The sequence below is a fragment of the Glandiceps talaboti genome, chromosome 11 (assembly GCF_964340395.1).
Source record: "Glandiceps talaboti chromosome 11, keGlaTala1.1, whole genome shotgun sequence".
Lineage (NCBI taxonomy): Eukaryota > Metazoa > Hemichordata > Enteropneusta > Spengelidae > Glandiceps > Glandiceps talaboti.
In genome coordinates this window covers 18,607,512-18,626,841 of record NC_135559.1, presented here as the reverse complement: position 1 = coordinate 18,626,841, position 19,330 = coordinate 18,607,512, and the positions used below count along the sequence as shown (strand labels likewise).

The following is a 19,330-nucleotide window of genomic DNA, read 5'->3' as shown; positions in this document are numbered from 1 at the left end:
TTTCTAGTAAATATGAATATCCAGTAAAACGTGTTTCCATGTCTTCAAAAATTGGAATTATTTCATTTATTTTTACAACTGAAATTATTTCATTTTTTCAATCATGATTGTCGTTTTTGTTGTCTATTTAAAAAAATCAAGATATCACTCATTTGCCACTAGGGGTGGGATGTGATGGGGTGGGGTGGGGTGGGATGTGATGGGGTGGGGTGGGATGTGATGGGTGGGATGTGATGGGGTGGGGTGTGATTTGATGGGGTGGGGTGGGATGTGATGGGTGGGGTGGGATGTGATGGGTGGGGTGGGATGTCATGGGGTGGGATGTGATGGGGTGGGGTGTGATGTGATGTGGTGAGATGTGATGGGGTGGGGTGGGGTGGGGTGGGTTTGATATCTTTATTCTATGATGTCACCATACTGCCTTTAAATAAGTATTACTGTTCACTTATAGGAATAACTTGATAACAATTTTAACTAAAACATACTAGATGTACTAGTTTTTGCACTGTCTTGTTGTGTCAGCAGAATTCATTCACCTGATGATAAAGTACACATGACTCCTTTGGGATTGGTTCACTATGCCTCTTAGAGCTTAAGATATATACATCAGATAACATATTCATAGCTGCTGTAATCTTGCAGCATGGGTTCACATCAAATGAGAACACCACTGGGGAAATCAAGACATTTCAACATCAAAAGAGTCATGAATATTCAAGTGACACGAGTAAAGGGTCAAAGGTGACAACGCAGGTACAGTGTAAAATGGAGAGAATAAACTGGAATCATTTTATGTTCATATTTCTCAATACAGTACATGTAACAAAAATAAAACAAAATTACAAAATAAGTCTGTAAAACACATTTCATATGAAAAGGTCTTTATTTTCTACAGTGACATTCCCCTTCAGTTAAAGGTATTGCACATATAAGTTTAAAAACTTAGTACCTTGCCACATTGTGACTTTTATAAACCATGCACCATCCTCATTAAATTAGTTACATCAATAAGAAAACATTTATAAAACATCAAAACAAAATTCAGATCAAACAACTTGCAACATTACAATCAAAAACACAGTATATATATAATATATATATACTAGTATATATATATACTCTGCTATATTAAAAACTACAGCACTGCTATCTTGCTATACCTTCTACGCCAATTTTTACACATCATCAACAAAACAATTTCTTGTGCCATTTCACAATATGGCGTTACTCTATCTCTTATCATGTGGTGATTGACTTGCAACAAAGACTACATTTCTATCATTTTGATCCATGGCAATTTCTTGCAACATACAAAAATTTTTGGTAAGGATGTTTACACACAGTAGTAAATCTACCTGGTTTTCCCAGGGATTTTACTGGGTTCCCCCAAGTAAATTATATAAAAATCTATGCACATTATACAAGATTTCACTCTTCAGTTACAGGTTCCCGATCCTTTGCTAAAAATATTGGCTATCTCTTACTTTGTAGCTAACTAACAAAAAAAATACAGATTTCACCATTTAGAAAAAAAACCTTATTTTTCCCCAAATAGTACCCATTTGTCATCTACATGGCCAATTTAATTAGTACTAGTTAACCCCCCTAAGTACGTACTAGTAAGTTTATGTATTTATATTCTAAAAATCTGGTGTCAGACTTCTAAACGGGTTAAGTAAATTCATTTCAGTACTTTAGAAACAACTACTTGTTTTTATCAAGGACAGCTTTCGCCTGTCATGGTGATAAAATATAAAATGGATCTTTTTCCAAATATCAAACTCATTTCAACTTAGAGTTATTGAAGCCTATCTTGAAATGCTGAAAGTGTTTCTTCAATAAAAGGTAACTATGTTGTGTTATGTTTCTACATTAACTTATGTTGTGTTATGTCATGTTGTGTAATGTTGTTACATTATGTTCTTGTGTTGTGTTATGTCATGTAATGGTATGTTATGTTACACTATGTAACATTATGTTATAGTCATGTTATGCTATGCTATGCTAAGTATATTATGTTATGTTATGTTATGTTATGCTATATGTTATGTTATGTTATGTTATGTTATGTTATGTTATGTTATGTTACAGAATTCATTTAAAGCCAATAATATCCATTACAATCTTGTTCTTGCTGTTATGATGGGCCAGATTAAATCTCCATACAAATCGGTAATTGCTAAAAAAAAAAGTTCATAAAAATGAGTTACAGAATACATATAAAAACTTCAAAGAAACAGTTAGTCTGTGAGACATGATGTATTGTGCCACCCTGTTAACCATCACTTATAGATACGGTTGATTAAGGCAGAACAACACGACATGTCTGATAAAGGGGTTGCTACTAAAAAAATTTTTTTACAGAAGTTGTTTTTAAATTTCTGTATATCCTGGTTACCAAGGAATGCTTGTTTCAGTTCTTCTTCTTTCCAGATCTGTTTTTCTTTGGATGAATGGCTTTCAAGGCATTCCATGATTGATACAGTAAAGCTATCGGGATAACTACCCACAGACCATTGAAGAAGATAAGATAACACCACAAGTAAAGTGGATTACCAGTATCAAGGCTTGGACTACCAACCAACCATTCAGGACAAAATGTCATCCATCCTGAGTAGAAGAAAAACAAGAGAATGAAAATACTTTCTTTCTACCACTGAGGGCTCCCTTTATTCATCCTACATATTGATATCGGGTGTTTTAGCAACTACACCTCCAGCAGTCTTTTATCTATGTAGTTTCAATATGTTATTTTGTATGCTGTGATGCTTGCTATAAAGGCATTTAGTTATCAAATAAAGATATTGTCATTTTACTGTACACGTCTTTTAGGGTAGCTGAAATATGTTACTTGAAAACAGCCATGCAATAGCTAACAATTCATCATTGCTAGTACAGGTTTCCAATAATGTATGGATAAATAAATTCTGAAGCGAAATTTTTTTTATTGAAAACTTGTATGTAAGTATGTATTTTAGCTTGTAGACTGTATGTCTGTCTAACGAAACTAGAAAGCAAGTTTTATTTTACTTGGTAGTGGTGAAAGAGTTTTTTTATCGCAATCTCTGGCATTACAAAGTCATTTTCTGCAACATTTTCCCATAAACCTTTGCAGGAAATCCCCCACATGACGGGACGCATGTAAGTGCAGTCGGGCTTCTTTACAAGATTTCACAGTTGAGTAAGTTAACCAAATGCTATTTTATCTCACAAAATCATATATGTAAGTTGATAACAGCAATGAATACAAGTATACGAAAGGCAGAAATAAAGTCTGACTGGACTGTTCCCTTAACAATACAAGGCTCATGTGTACTATTCTACCCTCAAGCTTGGATCTGGACTGTACCATTATATGAAAGGGGTGGGCAAGTATACACAAGCTGGGGGCAGAGAGTTACACCAAATCCCAATCCCAAAACCTGAATGTCATCTTGCTCAACAAAAATCTTTAGAACTGCTATATTTTATGTCTGGCTAAACAAAATCTTACTAACATTGCTACATTTTATCGTCTTCCTTGTTATATATCTCTGTTGGTAAGACTGTTGTTGAGTCAGCTGATACAATGTAGAAATGTTGGCAAGATTTTTGTTGAGCCAGCTGATAAAATATAGCACTGTTAGTAAGACTGTTGTTGAGTTAGCTGATACAATGTAGCAATGTTAAGATTTTTTGAGCCAACTGATAAAATGTAGCAATGTTAGTGAGATTCTGTTGAGCCAGCTGATAAAATGTAGCACTGTTGGTAAGATTTTTGTTGAGCCAGACAACATTTTGTCACATGTTTCATGATTGTACTTGTACAACAAACAAGCAGTATATCAAGGACTACCAACATTTCTTTCAGAATAGTAATACAGCGAATTTCACTATACTGTTCAGTTTTTCTGTTTGATACAACCACACAGAAACCAATAAGAAACTGTACATGCTACACTTTAAGATAACAAGATTGAATGAGTACAGTTTCTTGCCACATTTTGACTAAGTGACATGAATGAACTACACATGCCACCATATACAGACATCAAATGAACACGGCAAAGGACATTTTATGGGTGTTTGATACTAAGAAACACATTGGCACCCGAATGTCTGATGGAGCTGCAATATATTGAAATGGTTTATTTCATTTAGTCAAAATAGAACAAGAAGGCTGACTTGACTTATTCTCATGTGCACCGGCATATACATGTGTAATGTATGAAGCGGAAGTCATGATGTCAACAAAGAAATCGCATTGTTATTCAAAAATAATGATACAGATTGTAAAATTTTGTTCCACTTAACGAGAGTTTCTTCTTCCACTTGTGGTAGGTCGGTTCTGAAGGAATTACTATACCAAGGGGATATAAAAGTGAATTTTTTCCTTTTCTGCTAAAAAAAGACCATGTAAAGTAAATACATACCTCCATAAAGTTCACAGACACACAAAGTAATCTGTACAAAATGTCTGTAGTATTTATTCTTTACTACAGCATACGCCAGCAGCAATGCCAAGGGTCCAGTTAAACCAACTGTCAGGATTTCTAGAGATACCACCGTTGGGTCAGAGTGAAGCCATCTGCTGTCAGCTTTACCATACTCTTTCCCTACAAAAAACAGCAAAAATATGGCTGTTTACTTTTATATAATCGGAAAAAATTGAAACTACAGATTGCCATGTGTATGACCAAACATGGTTTAATATGCAAATCAAAAAATAGTAGAATCAGGAGATTGTTATTTTGTAGGGAGCTAGGTAAGGGAAAGAAATAACGTTAGACTCCTTATTTAATTTTATTTCATTTCGCAATGCTTTTAATTTTTAATTTTTATTGTTCAGCGCTTTTGAATATTTTTATAACAGAAACGGCGCTATAGAAAATAAATAAATGTTCAAATGTAAAATGTTAAACTTACATAAAATTTGTACTGCATACACCCACCAGTCAAAGAATTACAGTTTGAGGATGGGAATAAGGTCCCCTAACTTACACAAAATTTGCATTGCTCACACGATGATTCACTATCCCATAAAATTAATGTCATTCCTTTTTATGGTATACTTGTGAAATTTGAAAAAGGGTTTTGATAATATTACATTAGTGACGGTGTAATTTGATGATGTATTCACAATGTGTGCTAAAATAAAGTACTAAAAAATATATATTGTTATTCTTGCAGTGATCTACCAGGTGACCAACATCAGAAGGAAGTGTTGATGATATGAAAGCCTGCTCAATCACTTGTGTACATGAAGAAATTCCATGTTGATGGTCATGTGACTCATAGGTGCTGCCATTTTGAAGTCATAGTCTGCGCCATATTGGATGGATCATGTGACCCATGAGAATAATGTATTTGTTGGCACCTGATTTACATACCATAACAATTCTTAAGATTTTATTAACAAAAAAAAAGAAGGAAAAAAATAGAAACAGGTTACACTTGTTTTAAACACTAAGAGGTCAAAAAAGAAGCTTGCCATAGAGGGCAGGCTTTATATGGCGCTGTGATTTTTGAAACGTGATTTTAAACACGTCACTGACTGCTATGACAAGACAGATCATGAAAAAGAAATGGATGGATGTTTTTACTCTTTCAGAAGAAATTATATCAGTACCATTGATATCACCATGACAACACTATACCGTCTGGTTAGCACTGGGACCTACTAGTACCAAGCACATTGGTAAATCTTAATAATAAATTAAAAATTCCAATCCTATAACTGGTGCAAGCTTATGGGCTGAACGCTGGTATGGTATTATGTATGTATACAGTACGTCTGTATTATGAGAAAGACAATTTGATATCTGAAAAACAATATAAACAAACTAAACAACAACAACACCCCCCAAAAAAAAAATTCAAAATATAAAATTTATAAAAAAATTTAAAAAAATTTTAAAAATTAAAAAAAAAAAAATTTAGAGCAGAAACATTTGCCATGCAAGTAAATCCTGCTTTGAATAAATGCGATTAATGTCACATCAATTCTCATTGGACCTGGGCCTTTAACACGATTACCTGTGATGATTCATGTTAAAAGCTCAATTCCAATGACAGTGTCAGTAGTCAATAAATTATTGACGACATCAGTAAAAAAAAAAATAGCGCCAATGGCGTTGCAGCACAACTGTACAGTTTTTCAAAATGTTTACCCACATGCTGATCCATGCTAGGTATAGGTGTTCATTTGCTGAATGACTTATCAGTTCAGATGTGCTAAAAAAGGTACACAATACTTACATAGCATGGCAATGTAGGTGTCTGATTTATCCACTGTTCCAACCAGTGACAAATACACGAATGGACCCTCCTGTGGAAATGAAATTAAAAAAAGAATTATATTGACAATCTTCACATCTGCAACATACCTGTGTGAAGTTCCAAGATAAAACAATTTAAATCAGTTGAAACTAATTGTTACTGTTTAGTCTAGTTCCTATACGTAAACATTACGATTACTACAATCATCTTCATCCATTGTACAATGTAATAGTTTATATGTAATGTTTGTCAGTTTGTCTATTCGTAATTCAATGAACCATGACATTCACAAACCATTAGCGGTCCAAGTGCAACAAACCTGCGGGCTTGCCTGGCGAAAACGGGTGTCATAAAAGTTGTTTGCATCTCTAAAAGCTGTTTGTAGCGTTACTTATAATAGCCTAATAAATTGATAACAACTGATATAAGACGGAGATAAGGTTTGCCTCAATTGCAGTCCATGCAGACGGCCGAATAGAGGTTTTACAGCTGTTTACTTGTGTTATGTAAGAGCCCATCATCACATGTGTAAATATTGGTACTCTTTGATAACAAGTCCACTTGCTTGGCTAATGGCTTGTCCCAGTAATGCTTTCGAGGAAAAAGACTGTCAGTATTTTTAGACGTATTTATTGTGTAATCCTATCGTTTCAATTATTGTGTCAAATATGATTTTGTCTCAGAGTGCACCGTGGAATGTTTTGGTGTAAGAGGATTTTTTAACTTCCTCTATTGTATATATTATTATTTTCTCTACTTTTATTTAATTCTGTATGTGGGTATTTTTTTGTCTGAAATAAATGTAAATAATGAATAATATAGTTGGAGAAGATAGTGATTGTAGAGAACATCGACAGTATCTATTCATTTATTTATTTATTTATTGCATCCCTTTTGTATCAGGGGCTCACTAAGATTGTTAGGAGCAGCACTAAGAAAAAATTAAAATACATACACTACTAAAAAGACGAGTAAAAAACACATACAGGAATAAACAACAAAATAAACCAAAGCGAAGTAAGAATATTGATATTGATAGATATAGGAACTAGACTAGTTACTGTTAGGGGGTCAATTTATATCAATGTTTCTCATGACCTGACAGAATTATGGGATCTGGAAAAATGTTTGTTTCTTAAAACCCTCTTCAGGTCATAGACCCTCCACCATCCTATGGGTGGGTGGAGGGGGTCTATGTTCAGATAAGTTCTTGTAAAAGATAATGGCTGTCACAGAATTAGGATTAACGATACCCTCTATGCATGGTTTGATCAGAAAACAATTACAACATCACTAAGGGCCGAGATTAATATTTCAATGTAGGATCAAAATCTAAATTCTCTTAGTTAGGCCTTAGACCCCCCCCCCCCCCATAATTTTAATTGTCATTTCTACGACATTTAGATTCTTGAAAATACCTGACCAACATTTAGAAATACTTTTTCATTTTTCTTTTTTCAAATGACTGGCCAATCATCCAATCGTTTTAAAGTGGCCATACCGATGAGAATTTGGTATTTATTTTGGATTTTTAATTGATCAATGTTACAATATTTTTTCTACTTGAAAAAACTCTGTGAAACAACATATACAAACTCTTGTTTATAATTCAATAAATTGAAGAAAAAAAATTAAAAAGTGTGTAAAATATTTGTTATTGTAAAGTACACTAACAGCATTTTTACAAACTTTTTTTTAGCTCTTGGCAATGTATTGAATTACAAACATGGACTTGGTCATTTATCATCCATGTGACAACTTCAAGTTGAAGAGAAACAGAAAAATAAAGAAGGTGACCCATCACATCTCACCCAAGGTTTACCCCAGGGTTTACCCCATGAATTTTGTAAAAATATGGTAACATTTAGATGGAACATCTGTGATATCTATCAAGATCTACTGTAGTTTACTGAACCACGACTTTCAGAAACATCATATTCAAATAATTTTTTGTGACGATAAATACAAAAGATGAACTGCTTTCAAATGCATGACTAATTCGTCATTCTTATCGTCTTAAATTCCAGTTACCATGGTAACATTCAGCGACTTTAAATCCTAACACCTAACATATGCGAGATATATTTGTAAATCAATAAAACGTTGAACTGGGAGGAAATTGAAAATAAAGTAATTTATTATGTTTCAATTAGATTTTACATCAGCTCTCATCAATTCAGGTAAACGACATGGGTTGTTGGGTGCCGACCTGGTGTAAAACCTCGCTGTCTGAGCTCTCCGTATATGTCAGTGTAACATGACACGAAATATATTCGATACATAAATCCACGTTTGTTATTAATTTTAAATTACAAATGCTCGTAATTCGAATAAATGCCACATTTGCACTTTAGTTCAAAAGTGTAATTTCTTAAGAATATTGACTAATATTGTAATAATATCACATATAATGAAATCACGTGTGGCACTGATTTCTACGAAAATTGATGACTGAGTCATACGGGGTCAGAGATATTGGGTGCCAACTCACCAATGTAAAATGCACAATGGCGTCGTAGAACAGCCAGACTAGGACCCATTTCTCTACATTTGGTAACTTCTTTCCAACCACCTGAGCTATGACATAGGCAATCACCATCTGCAGAAACGCAGCGATGAGGCTGACAACAGACACCACATCGAACAGCGGTTTCTCAGTTGGCGTGACCATCTTGCCTACGCCGTCGTGTTAGACCCCTCAAGTTGGTTGAAAAAAAATAGTATTGTGACTGGCGTGACACCTGTCGCCCACCTGTACCATGTGTACGTTTCATGTTCTCGTAATATAATTTTATATTCAAAAACCCATCCTTTTATAACATTTTTCATCATTGTCATTTGGGTTGCAGATAAATTGATTTATTTTTAACTCTGGAATATTATTACACCATTTTCCCCTCCACTCTCTACCCCACAGTCACTTGTGAACTCATATTCCATTCCAGGATGGTGATATTCTAGTCTAGGATGATCCTAATACAAAATAATGACGTAATTATAGGTATTTACGATACGATACCGTTACGGGTCACTGTTTCAGATATCTGAAACAGTGATGTGTCATATAAAGCTTGATAATAATACTTTTATTTGTTTTAATGACTCATTTGCATAATTAATGACTTTCAGTATTTAGGCTAAATCTTATGAATGCATGTTTCAAATTCAATATAATTTACTACATACATCAACCATAACAAAATCCATAGCTTCATAAAAGCTTAGTGAAGTAGCTTTTAATTTCAATGAGTCATTTGCATAAATAATGATTTTCAGTAATGCAGTCTAACTCAATTACATTTGGTACATACTTCAAACATAACTAATCGCTTATGTTCTGTTGCATTCCACCAATTATTGTGTGTAGAAACGAAAATCTAGAGACTTTGCCATTACAGAAGCATTCTGGTTACTACAATGCAATGAGTAACTATTTTAGAGACCAGAATGATGCAGAGGTCTTCTATTTTTTTCGTGTTAAACTCTAACAGACTAGAGAAAGGTCTGGATGTCACTCTGGTGGGATATGGTATTGTGAACATTATTTGGGATACACATGTAATTCATTCAAATTAAATCAATTGAATAACATCAAATAAAATTGGATTAATGAAATATTAAATAAATAATTAATTAATATAGTAGATTAACTTAAATTAGATTACATTGGGTTAATTTAAAATCAAACGAAATTAAAATTAAATTTACCTTTATAATAATCCTTAAATTAGGGTCACATTTAAAGGGGAATGCACCTCCAGGAAATACAGGTTTTGAGGTCTGGAGTCATTTCATGTTTTCACATAAATTTCACTTGATTGCCAAGAAAAACTAAATTGAAACTTTTTCACCTCTGTTGTTCTTTCATTGGGTCACTTTCATCATGGGTCTTAGCAGACATAAATATTCATTAGATGCACACTGAATATTCATGATTATTTATCAAAAAGGAAATAAGATTTCAAAAGTCAGATTACAAAAGTGCATTCATTTGTGTAAGATATATTGTGTTACTCTGACTGCTCACCATGTGAGGGCGCCATCACAGTATACCTTACAGACTATTTGTATACATATATTTGTATTTCACAAATGTAACTTTGTTTTGTTATCTGGTGAAATGAAATTTGTTCAAAGTTAGAAAAAGGCCTATCCTAAAAAGTGTCAAAGAGTGTGTAAAATGCTTGCTTTTTTAACATCTTTCACCTTTTCATAATTGATCAGCCCAGAAACACACACTTTGTTAATGTTATTTTTTTCCAATTAGGAAAACATAAGAGTTGTTTTACAATTCTCATCCATATGGTCACTTTAATTATCAAGGAAAAACAAGACAACTTCACATCATATCCAGCAAATATCCATTTATTAGAAATGTTACTGGGAGAGACAGGAAGATCTTGAAAGTTTAAAATTGGTTGTTAATCACTGCAATGATAACAGAATAAATTGATGGCAAATGGTTACCTAAAACATCAAAACTTACAATGAGCACACACACACTCTACAAATTAACATTATCAAAATACAAACTTTTTCTATAATGTCAATGCAGCATACATGATTTTTCTCATCATGGTATTCACTCAAAGAGCTGTACTCAAATAAGTTGCCAATACTTTGGCGAGTGCAAAGTTGAAGTACTTTTGTACTCAAGTTAGGGGGTCAGACTAAGGGTATTCAACCTCCCTAACAGGAAGTCGTTGGGTGAGTTCATGATAAAAATGTTTTGTGATCTGTTAGCGTCCACGTCGCTGCACTGTAACCGTACTAGATATCATCTACTATGAGAGCTGCCACAGTACAACGACAGAGACATGGACATTTTAGCTAATGGATCGCAAACCGTTTTAATTCTGAACTCACCATATGCCATATTTCAGTTGACCAATTTGCAGCTCACCCAATATGCCTTATTTAAATTGACCACTTTGCAGCTGTTATTTTTTAACAGAAGTGCTACACAAGAGTGCAGTATCCCTGATAGGGAAAACTCAAGTTGAAATTTTCTTCATCGTAGATTCAATTCAGGCCAGTACAAGAAGCTACCGATAGTTGTTGAGAGACAATTTTTTCTCTCATAACATTGTGGTAGTGATTGTGTCATCAAAGCTGGTTGGGGCCAGGACTTGAACCTCCAATTACTAAACAAATGCACCACCAATTGTGATACTCAGGCCAATGTCATTGACCTCACTGCAACACTGATTGCAAACCATGCAATAACACCCAAGTGACAGTTTTTGGCTAAATGATCATCTGATTATGTTGACAGAAAGTTTAGTAAAAATATCGCCAATTAATGGCACTGTAGCACAACAGTACTACTTTCCAGATGTGCTAAAAACGGTGTTCTCACTAACGCTTGCCTGAATACCACTTGAGTAGCTCATTTTTGAAACACTGGTAAAAGATGGGTATTGCTAATAATGTTGGACCAACATCGCTCTTGTCATTTTTATGATAGAAGACTGTCTGTGATTGGTAGTTGGGAAAGAAGAGCAACACAAAGTGATAATTTTAACCACATACAAAGTCTTCCCTTTGTCTATGTTATGAGGTGAAATATAGGGTTAGATTATGTGCTGGATGACTGAGCGTGTAACACACTCACAGAGCACCTATGAAACTGTCGTTTGAGAGACTATTATAGATTTGTTATCTCCTAATGTTGGAGTACAGTATTATGAATATACAGGAAAGAAATCTGTCACTGTATTTATGAAAATAATTGCATTTTGGGGACTGTATTTGAGAAAATATTGGCTTGATATACTTTAGAGTGTCGAGACACTGACCCGAGATTGAAAATTCGCCCTTTAAGACGACAGTCTTAAATTGTGACCGATCAAAAAAATTCACTGTCTAGCAAGAACTTTGTGGCTGTCTTAGTACAATGGGATTATTATTGCCCAGTCAAAAATCTAAACATTAACAAAAGTTACACTTCAATGAAATCTCTAAAAACACATAAAAAAATCTAAAATTTCACTCTGGATATAAACTATAAACAACAACTCTGTATAACTTGAACTCTATAAAAATATAAAACGATGAAAAACTCTGTACTGAAGAATGCTACAGTCAAATTGAATTTCTGATTGAAATGTACACATATGATGAAATAAAAATTGATTGTACACAACTAGATATTTTCCTGCCAAAATTTCTTCAACAAATTGTTTCAAATTGGTAAAGATTTTTCGAGTTTACTGTTCATTTTGGACTTGGTTCCTATAAAACATACAAATCATTGAATTTTTGTCAAAATTGTGATTTTCCAATGTCAATTTTTGTGTCAAAATTATGATTTTCCAATGTCAATTTTTTTGTCAAAATTATGATTTTGCAGTCAAATTTTCCTGATGACCAGCTGTTCTTACACCCTTATGATCTTGTGATTTTCCAACAGATAATATATGTATCTGACAGGAAATAGGGGACATCCTGGTTTACACAAACACAGCTCACATAATTTGGCAAAGAAACACTGGTTGTGGTAGTGTAGGAATTGAGATATGTGTAACAAATATACTTTTTGCACAATAATAGTAGAAATGGCATATATGTCATACTGACAGTTTGAAAGTGAGACAAGTGACCTCTCAGTGTTCTGCAAAAAGGCTATTGTTTAGATAACCAAGACTACGATATTCAATCTTAACTCATATGCCACTTCAACTTCCATTGTACAATATGACAAAAAGTTTGTATGTATAGAAACTATTTTGATAAAAAATCTTCACATCCACTCCTGTCAAATTTCTAACTGAAATCAAATCTTGTATATAAACATTTCTTTTTGGAAAATTTTAAATTATCTTTTTGAATATTTTTTGAGGTTTTACCTCAAGGAAAGTCCACACGTGGCACAAAACAGTATTTTTTATAACTGAAGTCAATGGACTATATAAGTACTGTGAGGGGGACGACAGTGATATGTACCACATAACTATGTATGACTTTCATTAAAGGGGCACAGGCTGAGTTTATCTGTTTTTGGGATTAAATTTTTCTGCATATTAAAAAGGTACTCACAGTATTCTACTTACTGATTTATACTTAACCATCACTAAACTCAAACCTTGCATTAGGATATAGGAGTGAAATGACATCAATAGTGTCACCACGTGATGTGAACCAACTCAGGACGGTTGAGCTGTACGATGTAAACATGATTACTATATTCAACATCACAGTCAGAAATCGTTATCTGATTATAGTTTTGAATATATGACCATTATTGCAAAATGCCAGGAATTGTAGAGGAAAGAGAAAGCAAACTCCCCACATAATTGGATTCTAGACTACAGCTGTTGTTTTTCACTTTGAATGACTGTGTGATTTCAATTAAGAATTTTACAGTTGTTAAGTTCAGTTAATTAGATATTTAACTTCTATTAATTGTTAATATTATATACAGCAGATATTTCAAAGTCAAGGTGAGAATTGATTAGTTTTGTAATACTTTACTCTCGAACATTATTATCAAAGTATGAAATGAGGTATATTAAGAAAAATAAAAAAATACATTTATTTAAATCATTTAACTCTTCCAGTTCCAGCATGTATTTTGGAATGGTTACATTGTTGCCATATTAAAAATAAATTGCTAGTTTAAACACAAAAGTATTTCAAATGCAAAAGCAAATGCAAAAGCTGAAATTCATGGTGCAAATGTCAATGACCCGACTGAGCCTATGTTTCTTCAATCTGGTAAAATGACATCTAAAAAAATGCGCCCTCTATGGCAGGATTAGGACAAAATCAAAACATCACTGATTGTCAGATGGCAACCCCATGAGTTCGTATCTGAGTGAAAATTATCATTTATTGCTGAAATTCAGGAAATCTAATCAAATGGTTCAGTTTCATTCTGACTTTGATTGTCATTTCTAAGTCATTCAGACTGTTTATGAAATGGAAGTATAATAAACATACACCAAGTTTTTTTTTACTCTTTTAAAATTTTGACCGACTGACCAACCCATCAATTTTAAGGTGTTATGATGAGAAACACAGAATTAAGTATGAGTGTCCATATAAAGTTAAACACAAGCAAAATGTGCTCAGACTAGTTTCTTACAAGGTAACCAACAAGTTAGTTTTTTTAGTCTACTTCTAAATATATCACAAGATATTAGTGAAAGTTAGCAAAAAAATCTAACTAAAACTTACACTTGATTAATATACGTAATACTGAGATTTAATGATAAAAAAAAAGTTAGTACTCTGATGCAGTAACATGTCTTGAAAAACTTCTGCTTAGGACAACAAAATAAAAAAAATAGTTTCTCATGCTAGACTTGTGTCAAAATTGAGGTGTTGATTATTGCAAATCTATTTTTGTTACAAAAGTGTGGATTAACAAACAAATTTTAACTGATCACAGTCCTTCTATCACATGAAAGTGGTACTGTGAACTGATTTATAATTTAATTGATAGAGGGGAATGTGAACTATTTATGTTTGCAGCAAATAATAGTACTGTAATGTACCAGATGTTCTGATAACACTCAAATGTGTTGCCCACCTTGTACTTCAGTAAAATAATCTGTATAGCAAAAAAAAAGTGTACAGGATGATGAGAAACTATATTTAATTTTGTGATGGCCTAAAGCAGTATCGTTAATTTTTGGTTTATTCTGCCTTTTTCTTCAACCTTGAAGATCTTCGTACAGCCTGCTGAGGTTCTTGTGGTTCTGTCTTCTGCGCCTTAGGGGTTATTTTGCCAGTGGACCCCATAGCACAACAGGACTGGGACAGCATCAATACGACAGCGCTAACATACACTGTCCCAAACACAATTGTGAAAATGATATCCTTAAGGCTTCCACCGAAGTCAACATCAGACTTATCGCCTTTAAATAACTCTGGAACAGCATACATCCAAACTGCACAAAGTAAACAAACACAAACACAAACACAAACAAAAATATTAGACTGTAACTTCTTGGTACTAACTCTATAAATGTATACATTAAAGAAGTTTTTTTATGTTTCCATGGAAACAAGATCAAACCTTTTCAAATTTCAATGAATATTAACAAAAGTTAATACAAGTGTATGTGCTCCCACAGTACTGAGCTTATGCTATTGTTTGGGGACCCAAGCTGAAGAAAGTTGAAGTCTTGTTTAGATTTTGCACCCTAATGTTGGTGGGGAACACTGGTAAATACCTGCATAACTTAGTTAGATTTTACCAATTTACTTACTGTCTTCATTAAAGAATGCATATAATTCACATCTGTTGGGAATATTTTCAGATAAAAAAAGGCTATTGGATACAAATAGATTCACCCTGTAGGGTCTACAAGATTGTCCAATTAGACCTCAATAAGTTTACCCTCTAGGACCTAATAGGATTGTCCTATTCAACACCAATCATTTTACTCTCTAGGACCTATGGGATTGTCCTATTGGATATCGATGGGTTCACTCTCTACGACCTACAGGATTGTCATATTGGACATGGATATGTTCAGCCTCTAGGACCTTATAGGATTGTCAAATTGGACACAGATATGTTCAGCCTCTAGGACCTTATAGGATTGTCATATTGGACATGGATATGTTCACCCTCTAGGACCTACAGGATTGTCAAATTGGACATGGATATGTTCACCCTCTACGACCTACAGGATTGCTCTATTGGACACTGATATGTTCACCCTCTAGGACCTACAAGATTGTCATATTGGACATGGATATGTTCACCCTCTAGGACCTACAGGATTGTCAAATTGGACACGGATATGTTCACCCAGGTTCCTCTAGTCCCTACAGGATTGTCAAATTGGACACGGATATGTTCATCCTCTAGGACCTTATAGGATTGTCCTATTGGACACCAATAGGGGACAACCTTACTTACATCCAAAAGGGAACATGTCCAACCCCCAACCCCCATTGGACACCAGCAGCCCTATAAGGTTACCCTACATAACTGTCCTGTAGGATTGCCCTATAGGATCCTATATGTGTGTGACTATGCAAAGGGTGTGTTCTTTATAAAACACATGGCACATTGGTTGGCCATTATTTATAGTTTATCAAACAATTTATTGTCATGCTTACATAATGATGAATAGATCACAGCAGTGACAACCTGTAGGAAATGTCTGTTGGATTTATTCTTGGCGATGGAACAACACAGCAACACTTCTAATGGTAGTAAAACTGCAACTATCATCAGCATTATTCCCATAAGATATGGATCGGCTGATAACAATCGTTTATCAGATTTGGCAAAGTGTTCATCTGAAAGTGTCAAAAAAAGTTGTTTAGCACAGAAAGAGAACAAGGCTGCAAATTTCTCTGCAAATGAAAGCCAAAAAATAGGCGTTTAATTTACATATATATTTTACATAGTATAATTGGTAATAAAATATTATTACACAAGTCTTACTCTCTTTTTTGTAGCTTTGTATTATTTTCATCAAAGAGTGGTCTTGGCCTGTTTTCACTTTATCATATACTCAGTATCGCTTGCAATGTAATTCATTGGAGAGGGCGCACATCAAACCATGCAATAATTTTCCATATCATGCCCCTGCACACATTGCCCAAATATGGTAAGTGGCATGCTCATCGATATCTGTTCACTTAGTGATTTGCTTTGTTTATTTCTTCATTATTTATACATTTCTGCAAACACAATAATACTTCACTGGTAAAAATGAGATTTACAATATAAATTATATTTCTATGCTACTACTGTATGGGGTATATGATAAAATCTCACGGTCCAGATGGGTTTTGCAGATCTCGGTAGTAAGGTTTATGGGCCCTTCTGCTGTACAACCTCGGTTCGTAAACTCATATTCGGGCCTTAAAGATTAATAGTATTTCATAAATGTTTATATGCGAAAATGTTTAGTTCAGGGATATATTATTTTACAACAAGAAACTACAATGCCAGCAACTTGTAACAAGTAATAGCAAATGACAAACATTGTTATTGTTCACCACCAGGTGGCGCTGTATTAGTCCTGATGAAGGCAACAAGCCACTTACAAAATCAAATGCAAGAATAATTCATTATCACCTGTATTTGTGACACTTACACAGCTTTGCATAGAAGCCGCCAGACTTGACCAATGCAGCAGGTCCATGTAGAAAGTGTGAACAGACATAGGGTGCATCCTATTGAAAATATAATAAAAATGTTGTGTTGGGTTTTTTTAAATTTAAATATGAAACCTCAAATTTGACATTAAACACAACAGGAGACAAAAACAGAGTGAGAGGAATAGTGAGTGAGTGAGTGTGTGAGTGAGGAGTGAGAGGAATAGTTTGTGAGTGCGTGAGTGAGAGGAATAGTTAGTGAGTGCGTGCATGAGTGAGTGAGCAAGCGAGAGAGCAAGCGAGCAACCAAGTGAATGAGTGAGTGAGTGAGTGAGCGAGCGAGTGTGAATAAGTGAGTGAGTGAGTGAGTGTCGGAGAGTGAGTGAGTGAGTGAGACGGAGAATGTGCATTAGAAAAAATATACATAAAATATAAAATCTATAATCTATTACTTGTCTACTTATTACCATTATTAAAGTGAACATCAACACAGAATTAGAACTGTCTGTCATGTTACTAATTTCTTACATAAAATTTTGAATGGCAATATGTGCAAATTTTTATGTTATACCCAATCTTTTCATTCTTCGCAAAAAATCAAAGTAGCCATATGCAGGGATGAACAAATCCACTGGTCCTGGGTCTGGGACTAGCAATTTTTTTGGGCGAACCACACAAATTTTACCTTGTCTGGTCCGTTGGACTAGGACCTTACTGTTAATAACTATGTTAAAAAGTCATCTGAATATACAGATTCATAGGCAAGATTTAATGTTTCACATTAGTGGGACCTGGGACCACTAATTCTTTCAGCAGGACCACTGGATTTTTTAAGGCACTGGTCCGGGGACCACCAGTTCACAAAATGATTTGTTCACCCCTGATATGGATGAGGATTTGACATTTATTCAAGATTTTTAATTTATCAAACTATTTTATCATGGTTTCCTACTTGAAAAATCAATGTGATACAACATATGCCAAGTCTGTGTTTGTAACTCAATATGTTCATTGCAAAAAGCTAAACATGTGTAAAAAGTTCGTTATTGTACATACAATAACAAACATTTCACACATTTATTAATCTTTTACAATTTATTGAGTTACAAACAAGGACTTGGCATATGTTATTTTACATTGATTTTTCAAGTAGGAAGCCGTGATAAAATAGTTTGATAAATTAAAAATCATAAAATAAATACCAAATCCTCGTCAATATGGCTACTTTCAAACATACAAAATCATAAATATATATTTCTGCATGTGTGCAGCAATTTAACAATTACAAGACTAAATATGTTTCTTCCCAAAATGAGAAAATACACGTACATCCGGTGACAGAATTGGGAGGGTAACAAAGTCTTTGTCAAGGAAAATTAATCACAAAACAAATAATAAACGCACTAAAAATCACTAAAAAAAACAGTACTTGAACTATTGTGTATTTTCATTGAGTAAAACTTATTTTTGGTGATTTTTCTTCTTCAGGTGACCCGACTAGTTTGGTTGACCTGTATCGTCGTTTATTACTGTTGATGTGTAATGATGCGAAATTTCAAATTTCCTAATTTCAAACTGAACATTTTACAATAACAATGATGAGAACTTTACCACCAACAAGTGGGCGGTTGCTCCGAGTGCAACCCAACCAAAAATCAATTTGTCAGTCGTGGATAATGTCTTTCCGAACATTTTCTGTATTACAATCGCTGCAACAAGCACAAATACTAAAGGACCACCAATTGCTGCACCAATGTTTACAACGGAATCCCCTTCGACCGCCATTTTCAGCGTCTGTAAATCGACACTTTCATAGCACCTTTTTCGAAGCAGCTATTCTTCTAAATAATTTTAGCTACAGAATCAAAGACACATTAATGGTATGTTTTCGTTAATATTATAGTATATTATATAATTGTATGTAAGATTTTATTTATTTTCTATCAAACATTTATGAAAAAACGTCTGCAAATCCAGTGTTTGTGAAACGGGGACTTCTCCATCC

General features: G+C 34.0%; 2 protein-coding genes across 2 annotated transcripts; both read right to left on the bottom strand.

The window, feature by feature from the left end:
* Window positions 1–2,056: 2,056 nt before the first annotated feature.
* Window positions 2,057–8,929, bottom strand: LOC144442591 (emopamil-binding protein-like). Its single transcript, XM_078131973.1, has 4 exons — window positions 8,750–8,929; window positions 6,238–6,307; window positions 4,413–4,595; window positions 2,057–2,610 (listed from the first exon to the last, which is right to left on the bottom strand). The coding sequence occupies exons 1-4, from the start codon at window positions 8,927–8,929 to the stop codon at window positions 2,414–2,416; spliced, it is 630 nt and encodes a 209-aa protein (XP_077988099.1). The 3' UTR covers window positions 2,057–2,413.
* Window positions 8,930–14,463: 5,534 nt separating this feature from the next.
* LOC144442100 (emopamil-binding protein-like) lies at window positions 14,464–19,110 on the bottom strand. Its single transcript, XM_078131370.1, has 4 exons — window positions 18,937–19,110; window positions 17,325–17,403; window positions 16,336–16,518; window positions 14,464–15,152 (listed from the first exon to the last, which is right to left on the bottom strand). The coding sequence occupies exons 1-4, from the start codon at window positions 19,108–19,110 to the stop codon at window positions 14,899–14,901; spliced, it is 690 nt and encodes a 229-aa protein (XP_077987496.1). The 3' UTR covers window positions 14,464–14,898.
* Between the last annotated feature and the right edge of the window lie 220 nt (window positions 19,111–19,330).